Source organism: Pleurodeles waltl, chromosome 5 (assembly GCF_031143425.1).
Source record: "Pleurodeles waltl isolate 20211129_DDA chromosome 5, aPleWal1.hap1.20221129, whole genome shotgun sequence".
Lineage (NCBI taxonomy): Eukaryota > Metazoa > Chordata > Amphibia > Caudata > Salamandridae > Pleurodeles > Pleurodeles waltl.
The window spans coordinates 786450744-786469158 of NC_090444.1; the positions used below are offsets into that span (position 1 = coordinate 786450744).

Sequence of the window (18415 nt, forward strand, 5' to 3'; positions counted from 1 at the left end):
AAAGATATAATGCAAAGCCAGGCAATGTTCAGTACACTCAGTGCAAAATCAGAAAACCAAGTTCGTAGAGTGTGTCAATAATGTGAAGAAAAATCAGAACTTTGCAAGTAGTGGCAAATGTTTTACACATGATAGCTCTAGTGAAAAACTTGGTACATGCTGATCGGAAAGGTGATTGGGAAATGCACGTGAAGACTGTGGAGTCACTGATTATTGTGTTTCACAAATTCGATTGCATAAACTACCTGAAATATGGGTCCTGGTATTTTGAAAGCGTGAAGAAGATAGAGGTGGAAAAACCATACCTCTACAGAAAATTCATCCAACTACATTTTGTGGTGAAAGACAGAGAGGGACGGTTCAATGCTACAGACGATCCAGAAACCACAGAAAAGTTCCAAGGGAATTGTTGGCCAGACACTTACAAGTGAATATGTTGCTCAGTGGCAGCTAATTTACCATGAAGTCCTTTCCATTTACCAGGTTTACAGAGATAAGACAAATTCAAAATAAAAGGACCATTGTGAAAATGTTCCTCATCAGGAACTTGTGGGAAAGAGAGGGGAACATTTAATAAACGTGTTGACAGCCTTTCTTCATTTCATGCAGCAGCAAGGAAACACCCTTGAAATGACTGCACCTGTGCAATTACACAACTTTGTGACCAAACAATATGTGGATAACGATATCAAGACATGTCTACCAGATGCTCTGGAACGTGGATCAAAACTACATGCAGAACTGAAGCAGGAGAGATTTGTACTGAAAGAGAAAAATCTGTTTGACATAATCACTAAAGCTGAATTTCTACGCTTTAATTGCCATAGTAAGAGTTTCATCCAGCCAGCCACTACAAAACAGGCTACAAAAAATACAACTTTCGCAAGCATGTATAGAGATGAATGTAGCAAAAATGGGTGAATTTATCAAGGACATTCTGTTGCATGATCTTTTTGCCATAAATACATTATTTGATGGTGAAGCACAAACTCATACAAGAGCTCGAAAAAAACCTTTCACCTGAAGAATTTCAATTCCATAAGGTGTCCTCATTGAAAACTGCTGTTGTTGTGGACTATATGTCGCAATTGCAAATGGTCAAGATTCCATCAATGCAAAACTTTGGAGAAGTCTTTCAGTCTGTTCTACAGATATCAAAGTCAGTGTGCACCTTTCAAGAACTGTACATTGTCTTTGACAGTTATGACAAACTATCTGTCAAAGAATGTGAGAGAATCAGACAAATGTCTAAGTGGAACAATTGACCCTGCCTGCATCGACAATTCAGCACCTATACCTGTGCATCTTGATAAATTCTGGTCATCAACATCGAACAAGATGAACTTGGAGGTGCTAACTCGACAAAATAGTGTTGATGTTTCAGTGAACACTGAATTTCCAATTATTGCAAGTGGAATGATTGGCAATGAGGAGTTGGTGCCTGCAGAGATATATTCAAAGGTTATTGTTCCAGGACTTAACAGCAAATTGGAGGAAGCTGGCCTACGTGTAGTGCCACATGTTGAGTGGGCTGTTCGAAAAGTTTAAAATCTAGTCATTGTACTGTCAAATGACACAGATGTTATTATTGTGCTACTTAGATTTGTTGCAGTGTTCATAAGTCAAGGATTGCCAAAGTTATAATACGTTATGGAACAGGCGAGAAAAGACCCTTGACACTTAAACCTGCTTCATATTCTATACAAGTAACTTGACCCAGTGCTGCCTAGTATTCTTATCAAGGCACATACTCTTATGTGGGTTGACACTATGAGCAAAATTGGAACTAAGCTTGGAGCTTTAACTGCTGGGTTTCTAAAAGGATTTGCTGAGACATAAGTAGAATGTGACTTTAAAGAAGTTGAAAACTACCATGTGTTTGTGTGGAAAACGAGTTCTCACTGTCACACATTCAACAATCTTCGGTACAGTGAGTTCAAGAGATCAGTCCCACTAAGTAACCTTCCACCAATGTCATATTCTGTGCGTGGACACACTAAAAGAGGGTTCTACCTGATCATAAGACGTGTAAATGTTTTGGCTCATGCATATGTAGATCTGTGTGAATTTGGTTGGGACGATATTGATGAGGTGCTAAAACCTATGAAATTTCTAAAGTCTCTACCCACAGAACTTACATGTACTTGCAAAACCTGTGCTACAAAAAGTTATCCCTGTCGATATGCTCTTCTCAAATGTTTATAATTTTGCTAATGCACCACGAATGATTGCTGAAACTGACCAGTTCTGGTCTTGCTCCAAGGGGCCAAGCAGTACACAATCCCGATCTTCAGGGGGCCACGTCGGACGTTGACTGACTATGTTTTACTAACCCTTACATTTCCTTTTTTAGTTCAGACTCAGCGGCTACTGGTTTTCCATCTAATCTATACAGTCCGGGCGTTGCCCTTCCATCGGATCTACAACCTGAAACTACTAATAAATTCACAAACTCATTCATGGTGAAACCTACTGACAGCCATTCTCCAGATGATAATATTACGAACCTAAGCGTCTCTATCCCTCATGAAACAGCCAAACTTCTGTCCTGGAACGTGGCTGGCATTAATGGCTAACTCATGGACACTGAGTGGGGGACATTTGTTGAAAGTTTCAATGTCTGTATGTTCCAGGAAACTTGGGCAACACATTGTACGTATAAACAGGGGTTTAGTTCTTTTTTTAAACCTGCGAGGCCTTCTCCAGCAGGTAGGGCAGCAGGAGGTTTAATCACTTGCGTAAAATCTACAGAGGTGAGAGGAATAAAGGAGATATATGTGGATTCTTACGACATTTTGGCTGTTGCCATCCATCCAGTTTCAGGCTCCCCTGTTCTTTGTATAAACATCTACAGTAGGCTGGGACCTTCTAACCATTGCTCCACTACTATCGAGCTATTGAATACCCTAATTCCGGACCTCCGTCTTAAATATCACATCATAATAGCAGGAGATTTGAATGTTCAACTTGAACTTAATGCTGACCACATAGAGGTTATGCAGCTTGAAGATAGTGTATGGAACATCCCTTCTTTTTTGATTCCCCATTCTATCCAGCAAAATCCATATAAATCATGTGCCAGGGCTTCACAGATAATAGATCTTATGATATCCCACGGCCTCCGCTTTGGTAATGGCCGTTTCCCAGCTGACACTCCTGCCAGACCAACCTTTTTTAGGGGCTCATATAGTAATAAATTGGATTACATTTTCTTTGATTTAAGAGCTTGGCATTATATACTAGATGTGGAAGTGGGTGACCCCTACACTAGTGACCATGCCCCTCTCCTGATCACGTACAAGAGATCTCTTTTAGCAGGAGCCGTATTTCCTCCTGCTTCTTCTACTGCTACGGAGCTGTCTAGCAATAGGCGTACAGTAAGATGGGACTCCTTTGCGCAATCAAACAAGCTTCGAGAAAAATTGTGTGCCTTAACTTTTTCTCACCAGCTATTTGATGATAGCCTTACTTTTGATCCTACTGAAGTATTGTCTCTTCATCTGGACCTCTTTGTTACTCTGAAAGAGCTGTTTACCAAATGTCCTAGACCATCGACTAACTCCCGAACCCAACCTCATTCTAAATGGTTTAATAAGAGATGTAGGGAGGCCAGAAATACCTTGGTCGATATGTTAAGGTAAAAGGATAGACAAGGTATTATTAATGCTAGACGTCATTATGTCTCTACATGTAATAAAAGCAGACTCGAGTATGAAAAGGGGCATTGGAGCAATTTACTTGAGGCAGCTATGGTTCACGACTCCAAACGGTTCTGGTTTCTGGTTTCTTGCAGCGATCAGAACCAAGCACCCTATCTGGAGTCTCATATCAGTCCTGATGCCTGGCTCTCTCACTTCAAGGAACTGTATGGCCCTCTACCGGCTAGTGATGTTCCAAGCCTGGGGGAGTCAACAACTTTGGGTGAGCCCACGCCCTCCTTGCCTCCCTTCACATTGAATGAAACTGTGCTGGCCATCACTGCTCAGAAAGCAGCAAAGGCCCCAGGGTCGGATGGGATTCCTTCTGGCATGTTCAAAGCGGACCAAAACATCTGGAGCCCATACATTAATAGGCTCTCCAATGCCATTTTGACTACCAGAATTTATCCTGAATCATGGAAAGAGGCAATTATTGTGCCCATACATAAGAAAGGAGAGAGGAACTCCCCGGGAAATTATAGACCCATCAGCCTTCTCGACAATCTTAAAAAAATATTTTGCCATCAATTGTTGAGCAGGCTGAGTAAATGGATAGTAGAAAATCAAATCCTAAATCACCTCCAACCGGGTTTCAGAGAAAAAATTTGTACAATAGATCAGGTATTCCGTTTTATTTCTATCAAATGGAAAGTTGTTGACGTAGACTTAGGTCATCTATGTGTAGCATTTGTTGACCTTAAATCGGCCTTTGATCTAGTACCCCGCCACAAACTGTGGGAAGTCCTGTCCAAAATAGGAGTTCCTTGCTCTATTTTAAACATCATTAGAGACCTTTATACTGGCAATTATGGAAGAATCAGATGGGGCGGTCAAGGCGAATTAACTGAAAAATGTCCTACCGCTCGTGGTGTAAGACAAGGCTGCGTGCTTGCCCCTGCTTTATTTCTCCTTTTTATAAATGCATGTATCCCTTACCTTATGGAGTGCTCCAACGATGCCCCCAAACTGGGAGGGCAGAAGATTCCCTGCCTTTTATTTGCCGATGACACCTTGTTGATATCCCAAACAGCCACAGGTCTTTCAACTCTCCTTTCGAGGTTCATGGATTTCGGTAATGACCATGGCCTTGAAATCAATCGACCAAAAACCAAGTGTATGGTGTTTGGGGATAAAAAAGGCAGGATGCGACAACCTATCTATCTAGAGGGTGCCACGCTGGAAAGAGTCAGTAACTTTGACTATCTAGGTTTGAAATTAGAAGACTCGCATAAGTGGCACTGTCATATCCAGAAGGCTACCCTGCGATTGAAACAACGGGCGAGTGGCATTGTAAGATTCGCAGCCAGATCCCCTAGCTTTGCCATGACGCCCGCTGTCGAAATCTACAAATTACAAGCAAGAGGGGGGGCCATTTATGGAGCTGAACTGTGGGGCCACTGTGGTATAGATGATCTGACAAAGGTGGAAAACGCCTTTTTAAGGTCGTTGCTAAGAGTCCCTTGCAGCACCCCAATGCTCCCAATCCAAATGGATTTAAATCTGCCCCCCATCAGCCAGATCGTCTCACTCAGGCCCTTGCTATATTGGATTCGTTTATGGTCATTAGACTCCCTTGCCCCCTACAGATGTGGGCTTGCCAATTTGATGGCCAACAACACCAGTCCAAAAATCAAATGGTGTCTATACATAGAACGGACCTTCTCATTACTTGGTTTGGGGTCTTATTGGAAGGACCCGCTATCTATCCCAAAAAACGCAACACAGATATTAAAGGACGCATTTTGGCTTTATGTCCAACTTTTACAATTGTCTGCTGTTTCGCCATCTTCCATGACGGGCAACTTTTTACAATTCAAATGCCACTATGAATCTGTGCAGTATATGGACATAGTTTCTTCACCACATGCACGCCCATTATATATTAGATTTAGGATAGGCTCTCTTCCTCTGCGTACCCTTACATACAAATGGTCTAACACTAACTGCACTTCTAAGATGTGTCCGATGGGCTGTGTCAGAGAAGAATCTATAACCCACATCCTTTTTCAATGCCCCGCATATCACAAACAAAGAGCTCGTTGGATTATTCCTTTATGTAGGAAAATGGGTTTTAAAAATTGTTCACTGGCTTTGAGAATTTTTAAATCTGACTCATCTGTTTTAGTGGCTTGCTGCCTGGCAAAATATCTAGATTCAATCTGGCACAACAGACTGAACATGCTCAAAAAAATAGAGGGAAAGCTAACAATGGATGTGGGGAACAGTCATTGATGAACCTATTTTTGTATGTATTTATCATTTTACATTGCTCGGATGTATCTTTTTCTTTTTTATGCTTAGATACTTTGATATTTTTAAATGGAAACTTCTTATTTTATTTGAAATGTTTGGTCAGGTCTGTACCTGATTTTTAATACCTATTATGTAATTTTTTACAACTTTATAATAAGGTATGAATCTCCAGTCGGAAAATGCTTATGCCCAACACCTTTTTTAATTTTTTATGATCGAAAAACTTTTTTTATGCAGCTTGACGTTTTGCTAAACCACGAAACTGTTAATTGTGATGTGCTTTTATGGTATTTACTTTTACTGAAATAAAGCTAATAATGATGATGATTGCTGAAACAAATAAATAAAGTGAACTATGAAAATGTGTCTAAAACCGTAGTGATAAAAATTATTTTCATATTCAGATCATAAACATTGTTTGGTGTATACATAAAAGGATTAAAAAACATTATTATTTCTATATATGTCTCTTCTTCTTCTATTGTAGATGTCATTTTGGAAAATGGCAGAAGGTTTGCTGTAAGGAGTTACTGTCTGTCTCTATAGGGCTGCTTGATGGCCAAAACTATGTTTTGACACCAAAATGAAGTATATAGGTATCATGGTTAATCACTGTAACACATCCGCCATTTTTAAAAATGTTGTCCAGACAAAATCGTCCGGATCAGCAATTTCTCTCCAAACTAAATTACTTCTCTAATGAATCAAAAACACAAATCAAAAATGAAAATCTCTGGAGAACAATTTTTTTATGGCGTTATATCAGGGGACCGGGATTACTAGTGGGGTCTAAACTCCATAATCTCAATACACCATTTGTGTATCAGATGGAACACCAAAAATATAAGATGTTATTGTTTTCAATAAGACAGACCTTTAGTAGAATCAACTACATTTCAGTATTCAACTCTGTATCACAGTTTAAATCAGTGGAACCAATACTAATAGTCATAGGCCTTCTTTATTAAGGCAACTGTTCATTGTTCAATCACCACACTGTCAATAAAGCATTTGAATTCAAAACAGCTTGTGTCTCTTAGTCTTTGTTTACAATATACAGACCACAAAAAGTAGACTTAGAAGCAACCAGAAAGAGTCCCCGCACTCCTGAGCTTGAAAGCAAAAGCTGCAGTTCAAAGTTCTTTAAACGACTGGTAACCTGCTCCTGGGGTTATCATTCCATATGTCCTGAGACTTAGGGTGAATTTTAGGGGAAAGTTGGGGGTTGATGCAGCATGTTGGTAGTACACCTGCCCAGTTTGGGGCCACCACAAGGAGACCATGTATTTAAATTACCCATTGCATAGCATTGTGGGGTGCTCCTCTCCGCATTTCATGCATATTTTATTAGTGGGCCGGGTACTGAGTAAAGTGAGCTCCGCTATGTTATTTTTCCTTCCTTTTTTTAATTGGGTTCCCCACATCCAGCCAGATCATCTACAGCTTTTGTTCCCCATTCTTTGTTTTTTAAAGTGCAGTGTGGTGAGCCCCCTCCCGCCCTACAGATCCGGTGCCACTGTACTCCTGCCACCCCAAGTCCTGCATCTGCAGATTGGGAGAACACAGATCTTGCTCTCTCACCCACATAGAACGCGGGTGGAGCACTAATGGCTCGTGGCCCTCCACAATCTCCAACACAGACATGGGGGGTGGATAGGCTCATGAACTCACACCTGGAGCTCTGATTTTCCTGGGAGCACTGCAAAACCTCACCTACTTGTGCCGGGCATGGGTCCCCACAACACATGCTTGCATGGACCCCAGGAAATGGCAATCACAGGATCAGAAACTGGTATATGGAGGAGGGCCTTACACACACCCCTCGCCCCATAAAGTGATAAAGAATGTACTGACACACCTTCCTGGACCCTGGCCCATGCCAGGGTGGATTTGGAGAGAATTAAGGCAGAACACTATGCTCCCTTTTTCTTGTTTCTTTCCTTTAAAACTGCAAATCTTTAAGTAACACATCTCTGCTCTAATTGGGCCAACCCTGTTGAGTTTGGGTTTATATGGCTCCTGGTGGACAGACCTAGTCACCAGGACTATTTTCTTCAGGCCTCCTGGTCTCCAAATGGTGTTTCGTGTGGGGAGTTGCATCTTACTGCTCCCTGCACTCCTGAGTCTGTCTCCTGCTTGGGGGAGAGGCCTCCATAAATTATCCATAGCCATGGCTTCCTGGCCTTCTAGCACAGCATCTGTGTGTCCTTAGTGCATTCAAGGGCCAGTCCACAAAGGTCCTGAGGGAATCATTCAAATTCCCCTTGCAGGTCCTGTACCCGAATTAGTCCTCAGTGGCCATAATGGAAACAGTATCACTGGCCCTAGAGATGCCCGTCCCACTCCTGGTGGTCAGCTGGAGTCAAATTCCTTAGTCCATCGTTCATGGCATCAGGTGGCTTCTCTTTCCAGCTTGTCACTTCCAGGTCTCATATCTCCAGTACTGTCTCTCCCTTATGCAGGCATTCTTAATGGGGAGGCTGGAAGGTTTTAGGGTCCAGCAACCCCTGGCCAATACTACAATGCCACATCATCCCTGTCCTAACCCACCTCACAGACTTCTGGGACAATACAAACAGGCGGTTTCAAGTTTTCTCTGCTAAGAGTACTTCTGGGGGCCTCATCTTTACTCCTAGCTAGCACAGCTTCTTGCAAAAACTTCAAAGGTTAGCCTCCTCCAGTGTTGGCTCCAGAGGTCGGGGCTCCCTCCTTTGTTCCAGTGAGCCTGGGCAGTCCAACCTAGGTGCAGTGTTACAAGTTAACTATGAGACAGATTTGCTCCCCATGTTCCTTGCCCATGAACTGAGTGAAAAACAGTTGATTGCCCTGTTGTGTGTTGAGGCCTTTGTACCTTCCCTTGGGGAGCACAGTAATTAACCTTGCCCAGTAGGGGGGACAAAGTCCTGGCATCTAACTATGAGCTGAGCCAGAGAAATATTACAAATTTTGTAGTCCCATAAGATGTGTATGTAGTGTGTCGAGCTGCTGCAAATTCAAACTTGGTGTGCATGTTTTGCCCCAGTTCGATACTTTTCTAGATTGTGTAGGCCCAGGTACTGTGAAACAATACTTAAGGGCAGATTTCACCAATATGTATAACACACTGAAAACACCACAAACCTACACTATGAATGCTCACTCATATGATAAGACCTACCCCAGTTCTGTACCAATCCTTGAAGGCTTTCAGTGTGCAAATACCACCCTGTGCATGACAGTAGTCTCACACACGCAGCCCACATATTTGGGCAAACCTGTGTGCACCTGTTCAGGTGTAACCAGCCCAGTGCCCTTTACCTTAGCTGTGCAGCACCAGCTTTATCTTAAAAAGCGGACACTGGCAGCTAGCATGATCAGTTCAATTATCAAGAATTTATCATGAGTGAGACTCAGGTATTGGGTCTCACTAACAGAAAAATGTAAAAAAATTAAACAGTTTGGCTGTTTTTTCCTTTTTTTTTGTTGCCCAATGCTAAAGTGCTTGTGCTCAATCCACTAGACATAGTAAAATTAGTTTACACCTGACAGGCATTCTTCATTTACTTATGTTTCTGGTGGAGTGGTACACTGTATACCCAGGCTCTGTAAATTAAATGTTACTAGTGGGCCTGCAGTGCATTTTTTGCCACGCGCTTCAGTAGTCCCTTAAAACATGGCCCAGGCCGCTATTGCGGCATGAATGCAGTTTTAAATTGCCAATTCGACTTGGCAATATAACCCCTGGGCAAGCCTTAAAGTCCCCTTTTATTGCATATAATTCACCCCAAAGTTGGGCCCTACGTACCCTGTAGGGAAGGTTGCATTTTGATTAAAAGGTTAGATATTTACTTAAAATGTTTACATGTCCTGGTAGTAAAGAACTACAGTAGTGTGAGGCCTACCTGTCTCATAGGATAAAATTAGGTTGCCTTATTACATTTAATAAGTGCCTACAGCCTGTCGTTGTTCACATGACACATGGTTTAGTTGGCAGTTTAACTTTGTGAATTCCTTCCAGACAGTCACAGAGTAGAGGGATTAGGTATACCTGAATAGCCCATCTCCTGGAAGGATGGGGTGGTTGGGAAGCCGGACACAACCCCACTTGCAACTGAATAGGCTGTGTTCTGCCTTTATACAAAGGGCTTGTCACCGCTACAGTCTTCCTGCCCCCAGCTTGGAGCTAGGTCAAGAAAGTCAGGAAATTTCAAGTACTTTAAAGATATACATATAGAAACGACTCCTACTTCAAAAAAGGCATCAGGTATAAAATAGGGCCCTCCGACCCACTCTTCCGTTCACCTTCTGGACCTGAGAAAGGACTCGTAGAAGACTGCCTGCTGCTGTGGCCTGCTATGTACTCCACAAGACAGCTGTGCTGCACCTAGAAAGACTGCTTTGCTGCATGGAGCCTGCCTTGAACCCTCTTTGGGCTGCCCTGCTACTTGAGCCCTGTTTCTTCACCAGAACCCAGGACTACAAGAATGACTGCAAGGCTAGTTTGCTGGGATTCTGTTCAGAGCCACAGGGACATAACAGGCTCCCACCATTTTGAACCTGCAACTGGTCCAAGACTGAGTCCTAACAGCCACCCCCCATCCCAAGTGGTGCCCCTACAGTCCTGGTTCTTTGGTGGTGGTGCTTAAGGTGCCCAAATTGCCAAACTCCCAAACTTGGGATTTTTGTATTAAACCTGCTCTAAGAACCAAGAGAAGACCAGGACCAACCTGCTCTTCTATTCCCCCAACGTGCATGCAGGTCGACCTGACTTCATAGCTTCTCATGCTACATTCTCCTCCACAAGGGTGCTTCTAATCATTCTCCCTTCGTCCTGATGATGACCCTTTATGAATAACTATATGGTGGTCGAAATATTGACACAGTTCCAATGGACTGTTTTTAATTTGATTTGGAACATATCACTCTGCCTCAGAGTATAATTCAACTACCAGTGTATCCATATCGGTCCCTATTCTTGTACATATATTGTTTGTTTAGCACTTGCACACTTTATACACACTTATTTCTCTTCCACTGCACTGTTGCAATATTAGGAGCACCATTTTAATGTAAAATAAGCTTCATTCTATTTGTTTCAATAATAAGGAACTGGGTACAATTGATCCTATTTGCCAATACCAATCTTTTTGATGGTTATGTATCATTACTGAGGAAGTTGAGGTTGACCCTTTCCCCATAGGGACCCTTGTTCTCTTTATTTATTGTATTGCCTATGTCCCAGGGTTACTGGGTTGCCCGATTTTCTTCGTAACATTCTTCTCCGAAGCAGGAAGTCCTGTGCAGCAGTCATTCGCCAAAGGGGTTATCGGCCTCCTCAAACTCTCATCAGCTACAGCCTCTCACCTAGTCCTACTGGAGATTTTCGACTTCTAAAAAGTGACTAAGTCTGAATGTAGAAATCTTCACCTTGACTCCATCCAGGGACTCCCCAGTGCAACACTCTGTTCTTGGACTCCGCCTGCAGCCTTGCTCTGCTGATTATTGCTTTCTCAGAACTTTTTTTCCAAAAGTTATTTTAAGTCCAAAGGTAAGCGCTGGCCAGGCCCAATCCACTTCTTGTATTCCACCCGCGCTAAATGGCGGCCAGACATATTTTTTGGCTTTGATCTGGTCTCGCTGACTAGATGTCCATGGTGGGTTCTTGATCGTGTAGGCACTAGCTTTTACTAAATTCAGCACTCTAGATTTACTTATTGGATTTTTGTCGTTCTGGTGTGAAATATTTTAAAATGTACTCTGTTTTTCTAAACTACTGGACGTTTTGTATTTTCACCTTATTACTGTTTGTGTGCTGCAGTAATACTTTACATATTGCTCTATGTTACGCCTTACTGCTTTTTTGCCAAGCTACCAAAGGGATAAGCACAGATTAATTTAGTGACTTTGGTGGTTCCCTCTGACAGGGATTGTGGCTGTTGTTTGACTAGGGTTAACGTTCCAGTCAAAAAGCAACCAAGTTTCCCACAATACATACATGATATTAGTGCAGTATTCATAAAAAAAATATATTCATAAACATGTCTATATATCTATAGGAAGGGAAGAGCTGTCCTTTTGATCATGAAGGGGTAAAAGCACACTCTTTTATAAAAAGAAAACAACACGATAGGGCAGGTGGGGACTCTTGTATATTTAAAGGAAACTCTTGCTAGACCAGGGTAAGCATCATAGAAATGCAGCAAGACGGAATGATAAATATGCATACAAGCTTACAATAAGATCACTGGACTTCATGACATCTTCGACAAAACTACCAATAAATTGACATCTTTGTAATCTGTGCACAGGTTGGAGACTGAACGGAAAACCCCATAAATCTACAAAAAATGCATTGTGTTGGACCGTAGTGAGGACATATAAGATGCAGCATTATAATATGGTTCTGAATTGCCAATGAGGAGTTCTGGTTACATTATAAAGACAGGGCTGACATCATTGGCGTGGTTTCCCCTAACTTTTTTCCTTCAGACCTTCTGTTTTTGCTGAGTTCTTTTTTCTGCCCTTATGATTCTGTGCACTTGACTTATGCTAACATTCTTGTGCTCTTTCCAAAAATATGGTAACAGTGGCATCTACCCAATTGACATATTTAGTTTACTCATAAGTCCCTAGTAAAGTGCACTGCCTGTGCTGAGGGCCTGTAAATTAAATGCTACTGGTTGGTCCGCAGCTCTGATTGTACTACCCTCATAAGTAGCCCTTTAAACATATCTCGGGCCTGCCATTTCAGAGCCTGCGTGTGCAGTTTTAAACTGCCATTTCGACCTGCCAAAGTAAACCTCTTGCTAGGCCCAAACCTTCCCTAAGATAGTCTGGCTCAACGGATTTTCATATAACTGGGTCCAAACTGAGGTGGCATGGTGTGCAAAATAACAGTGAACTGGGATGAGGCCGAGTGATTACCAGTGGCTGAGATTAAATCAAGCCTTCCATCTATCACTGTTTTGTATACCTATTGAGAATTACATCAAACACATTTTGATTTTGTATTTTTTTTTTACAAAATATGATTGGCTGGATTGGTGATGAATTTGTTCTTCTGCTATCTTGAAACTCATGAGTCACCTCTAACTCGAGAGCGTTGCGTTGTGAAAGAATACATTCTTCAGCTATGTGTGGCCAACTCCAAAGGTGCCCGAGCCAAGGGCTATCATCAGAGATACCCAAATGTGTGAAAAAATCACTCTAAATAACATATGACTTATAAGGCTGAGTTTACCAGCAGCCATTTTAGTTGCTGGATATGGCTGCCATGATGTGCCTGACTCACGAGTCTCTTCACAAGTGTCAAGACAGTGTATAAATAATCAGCAGCAAAGCCAAACAATAAAACGAGTGTCTGACTTTGTTTGGAAAGCAGGAGGTTGGGTGCAGGCCCTAGTTCCAGGCCATGATTTGTGCCAACTCCTGCAGCCCAGTTCCCCCTGTAGGTTGGGATCAGACCTTCAAATGAACCCCTACTGTGCATGGTTCACCGAAAGCTATGGGCACGGCGTAGGTCATGGTTGCAGGACAGGCCTTCGCCCAACACCTACTACTCATGCCTGAAGGATAATACTTGGTTTGAAAAGGTTGGAATTGTAGATTATGGAAAATACACAGGCCGTATTCTCTTTGTTATGAGCAAAGTCTGATTCACTTTCCACTGGGACTTTTGGTTTCCAAGATATGTAGCGAGTGCATTTCTCTGACTGAACAATCACAATTGTATAACTTGTAATACTGCTTGGGTGAGCATTCAACAAGGATACCATACATGCAGTATCACAGCGTGCAAGAAGCTTTTTTTTTTTATTCAAAAGAATGGTGACAGGGCCTTGATTTAGTGTGGTCTTTCTTTACAGCTGGAAAGGCAGGTGGCAGTGTTACTCCTTTATAAATACCTCATTACTGAATATCAGTTACGTGCATATTTCTCTTCTTAGTTCTGTGGTGGTCCCAGTGGTCCTTATGTTTCTCTTGGATTTGACGCTGATGTGCATGTCCACATATCACAGCATCCTGTAGTAACCAGCAGGTTTCAGAACCCAGAAAGTATCAGTTCTTTCAGCACCTATATTTCAGGAGACTGTGCTTTCCTCTAGTGTTTATTTCATAGGAGTGCAAAGAGCATCTTTCTTTTAAATTATCAGAAACAGTGACTTACCATATAACATGTGTGAATACGACTGTATTGTGAATGCTCTGTATTACCAGGCTGATATAAAGCTTCGGTGAACTTTCTATCTGGAAGGCTTTAGGTGAAAGATCACTCAGAAATTCTGCCAATGGTGGTATGTCCACCACTACTGAGGGCACATATAATGCACCACAAATGTGATAATATGCCTGTGGAGTACTTACGAGTACATTAGGTACACAATACTTCTTTGTGAATGTTCTTCATAATTCCTACTGCCATTACAATGCCAACTCTACAAAACATAATGATGGACCCAACACTTTACATGGGGTAGTGCATCTGCCACTATGTTTGGCAGAGTGAGCATCACGGCATGACAGACCCAATGATAGACACAGATGTGTCTGCTGTAGTATGACATCTCCTATTGATAGAATGCCAGATAGGGTAGATTGAGTACAATGGATGCCAATGAACGTACTTTTAAACATAGTGTGATATACATTCTGTAGATGCACTTTTCTTGTTCGATCCCAGTTTTGAAATGATCCCTTCCTTAATTGTGAAATTTAAAACTTGAAATTTGGTTGGGGTTCTATCATTGAACTCATTATAATTTTGTGTTTTCATTCAATGTGCCACATAAACGGAAAACAATCTTTTTACTTTTCATGTCTCTGTCAAGCTGAAGCAGCGAACGGAACAAAAGAAGGCAGTGGAGCTGCAACTGTCTGAAAGGAGAATGGACCTGCTGAAGGCCCAGTCTGCCATGCATGAGATGGAAGAAAAGATTTACAAGCACACTGCGGAAATTCAAGACCAGGTCACACATGACCTAAGGTAAGTCAATGAATGCTGACCAAATGTACATCACCCTCAGGGTTGTAGTATGCATAAGTGCAAGAGCTTATTTGTGCAGGGCTAAATTGGCCATCAATACACTCTGTCATTTCCTTGGTGAACTGCAAGCTAAGAGGCTACAATTAAGTCTAGATGACCCACCGTGACTCAGCCAGGAAAGCTTAGATGCCCTTTACTACCTGAATCCCATACCACTAATCACACCCAGGAGAGCTACCCCCTGAATCAACACAACATTGTTTTACTGTAGCTTATTCATCTAGGCTATAAAAACAAATAACTTCTAATCCAATGCTAATGCAAAAATGCAGCATATTCTCTCTGGGACTGGACAAAGTATGCAACAATTTGTAATTGCCTAAGACATGATTGTAATAGATTGTAGAATGAGATATACATCTATTTTAACATTATACTCATTACGAAAGACACATTCATATTTTAAGTTTTTCTTTAATACCTTTTTCTTAATTATTTTTTTGCATTTTCAAACTCTAACAGTACAGTGCGAGAAATACGAGAACCCCCATACAGATCCTTCAGTGGAAAAACACTTGAGAAACTACAGGTCTGTAATACAAAAAGTGTATCAGGATTGGCAACATATCGTGCTGTACAATGTGATAACACAACAAAGTAACCAAGTCATGTACTCCATCAATTTACAAAGGTTCTGAGATAAGTTCAGCTGGTTTTTGTCAACAATCTCAGCAAAGAGGACGGCCACACATGTCAGTCCTCTGCATCAGTGCTGGCATCAGAGTCCGAGGCATCATCATTTGTAAAGCGCTCCACCAACTGAGTCCATGCCATCAAGTCTTGCCGCTGCCCCATCATCTGTACGGGCCAAGCACATATGCTATTCCTCCGCTTCTCCCCACTCCAGAAGATCTAGAAGCCAGTGGTAAATCAGAGGTCTCCTGTAGCTCATCCATCCTGTGGCCACCCTACCTTTAGCCAGTGTGAGGGCCAGCTGTGCAGGTTTGTGTGAAATCTTCCACCCTTTGGGCCTAGTTACCTGCAGGCTAGAGGGGTTAGGGCAACCTCTAGTCCGGTAGCCTCCACAATTCGGGGAATCACCATCCAGAACTACTGCACTCCCTCACATGACCATGCCAAGCAGAGGAAGGAGGCCACAACGTTTGCACCCAGCTACCCTAGTGGAATCTGTCTTGTTCAGGTTATCTGTTATAGCAATGAGCAAGAAAACATTTTACTGTATATAGAATTAATTTTATTGTGTATAGAATTAATTCATGAAATGATTTCTAAGCTTCCAGTTATTGATTTAATATTGATTCTATTTTACTTTGGATATTTCTTTCAGATACTTTGGGTCGGATGAAGATCTATCTAAACCCTATTTGCCTGCATGTATATATATACATATATATACATATTTATTCTCCATCATTTTCACTTTATTATTGGGTGGTCAATTTTGCAGATTTTCAGATGAGATTATTTAAATTAGTGACGCAGATCTTTCTTAGCCTTGAATAAGCCAATGATGATATATTTACAGTGTATATGTTTTACTATTTGGTTAATTCTCTATTTTTCTAAAATGATCATATTTGTATAGATATTGTGATTTAGAATGAAGATTTATGATTTTAAAAGATCTAGCACTGTTATTTAATTGGGCTGTTTCCCTTTTATGTTTAATGATGAATTTTTTATTTTTATTTTATTTATTTTTTATATAAAAAATTGATAGTATTAATTTATTAATTGTATTATTAATATTGGGGGAAATAATTTATAATTCAATATTTATATTTAAATTATATTTAACAACAAATATGGGCGTGAATTGATCTAATTACTACAATACTATTATGATAATTTCTGCAAAAAAACTGTGTGTTGTCATTGGCTGCACATGTTTATTGTCCTATTTTTATGTCTATGTCAACAGGGTATTTAAAGGGTAATTTATGGGTGATGTTTATCACGTGACCAAGGCTGCTGTGTCAGTCGAAACGCGTTGTGTGTGGATTAAACTGATCTTCTATTGTTCCTGAAAACCCGAGTGTGCGAGTATTATATATTTTTCTTTTCTCTTAAATTATTACCGGCCTGCTCGTACCGGTTCTCGCACCACCCCTCTGGGCTGAACTGAGATTTTATCTCGAGCCTTCTGAAGTTATATATATATATATATATATATATATATATATATATATATTTATTTATATATATATATATATATATATATATATATATATATATATATATGTGTGTGTTTATATATGTGTATATATATATATATATATATATATATATCCATCCATCCATCCATCCATCCACCCCAAGGGCCTCTCGTCACAATATACATATAGCCCCCCACTGTGTAACTTTGTTTTCCTAATAGTTTTGGCGCCATTTTACAAATCTTCACAAAGCATTCCAAAAAAAATTCAGCCACCTCAGCTCCTTCCTTGAAAGTATTGGGGTGATCAATCATGCAGCATCTGAGAAAAAGGGGGTTCCAGAACGCAATTTCCCCTTGCAGTTTTGCATAGGACAATTGAACAGCGATCCTGTGAAAACAACTGAAGGAAATTACACCAAATTTGACAGCAAGCTAGATCTTACTCCGGAAAGGTTGCTTTTTGTGATTTAGTGTAAATGTGTTCTGTAGTTTTTGAGACATTAAGGTTAAACAACTTTGTATATCTAGATGGTTGGGTTGGCGGGATGCTTGCAAGAGCGCCCGATCATGCAACTTCAAATTATAGAGCAATCTGATTGGCAGTCAGGGCTTTTTTGCCATTGGCGGGAGCCCAAATCTCCTGCGGGAGCTCTCATTGGCTGGCAGCAACATGAACAGAAATGTTGCAGCTGCCAGTTCTGGACAAAGGGACACAGTCCCAGTGTCCTGAGTATCAAAAAAAGGAGCTGGTTCAGGGGAGAGGTACCCTGACCCTTTGGACCCTGACCCCAGGTCCAATTATTTTTAAAAAAAATAGGGGGCTCCACTCCAAGAGAACCATGGGAGTGCTCTAACCACGCTGTCTCCTGTGAGAATCTTGTGTGATCTGAAAACATTAAAAAATAAAAAGGGGCAGAGCGTGAGTTAAAGTAAATTAAAAATGTCAGTTTAAATGTAAAGTTTTAAAAACGCGGAAATTCAACAGTTATATTTATTTCAAGTGGTTAAAACTCATGCCCTCTCAGTGGACTTCTTATGACCTCACATATAACAAAATCCCATGCCATGTTCTGCGACATCATTGATAACATTACTGAAGACAACTGAACTGACATCATTGATAACATTTCCATGGCAAGGGCACTACTTATAATTGCTTGAAATAACTATAAATCTTGAATTTCAGTTTTTTTTTTTGTTTTTAGTTTTGTCTCTGTTTAGCTGAATTGATAATTGTTACTTAGCTATCTTTGCCTGCTAAGGCAGGTTTATCAGTTGGCACCATAATTTTAAGAATAGCACAAAGTGTTCTTCAATGACAGT

General features: G+C 41.0%; 1 protein-coding gene across 1 annotated transcript in view; it reads left to right on the forward strand.

Annotated features, from left to right (window-relative positions):
• The window catches only part of LOC138296044 (interaptin-like), a 445611-nt gene that overhangs the window by 234592 nt on the left and 192604 nt on the right, over window positions 1-18415 (forward strand). The window contains exon 6 of the mRNA XM_069234803.1: window positions 14759-14913. Within this exon, the coding sequence (XP_069090904.1) occupies window positions 14759-14913 (155 nt within the window). The remainder of the gene's footprint in view (window positions 1-14758; window positions 14914-18415) is intronic.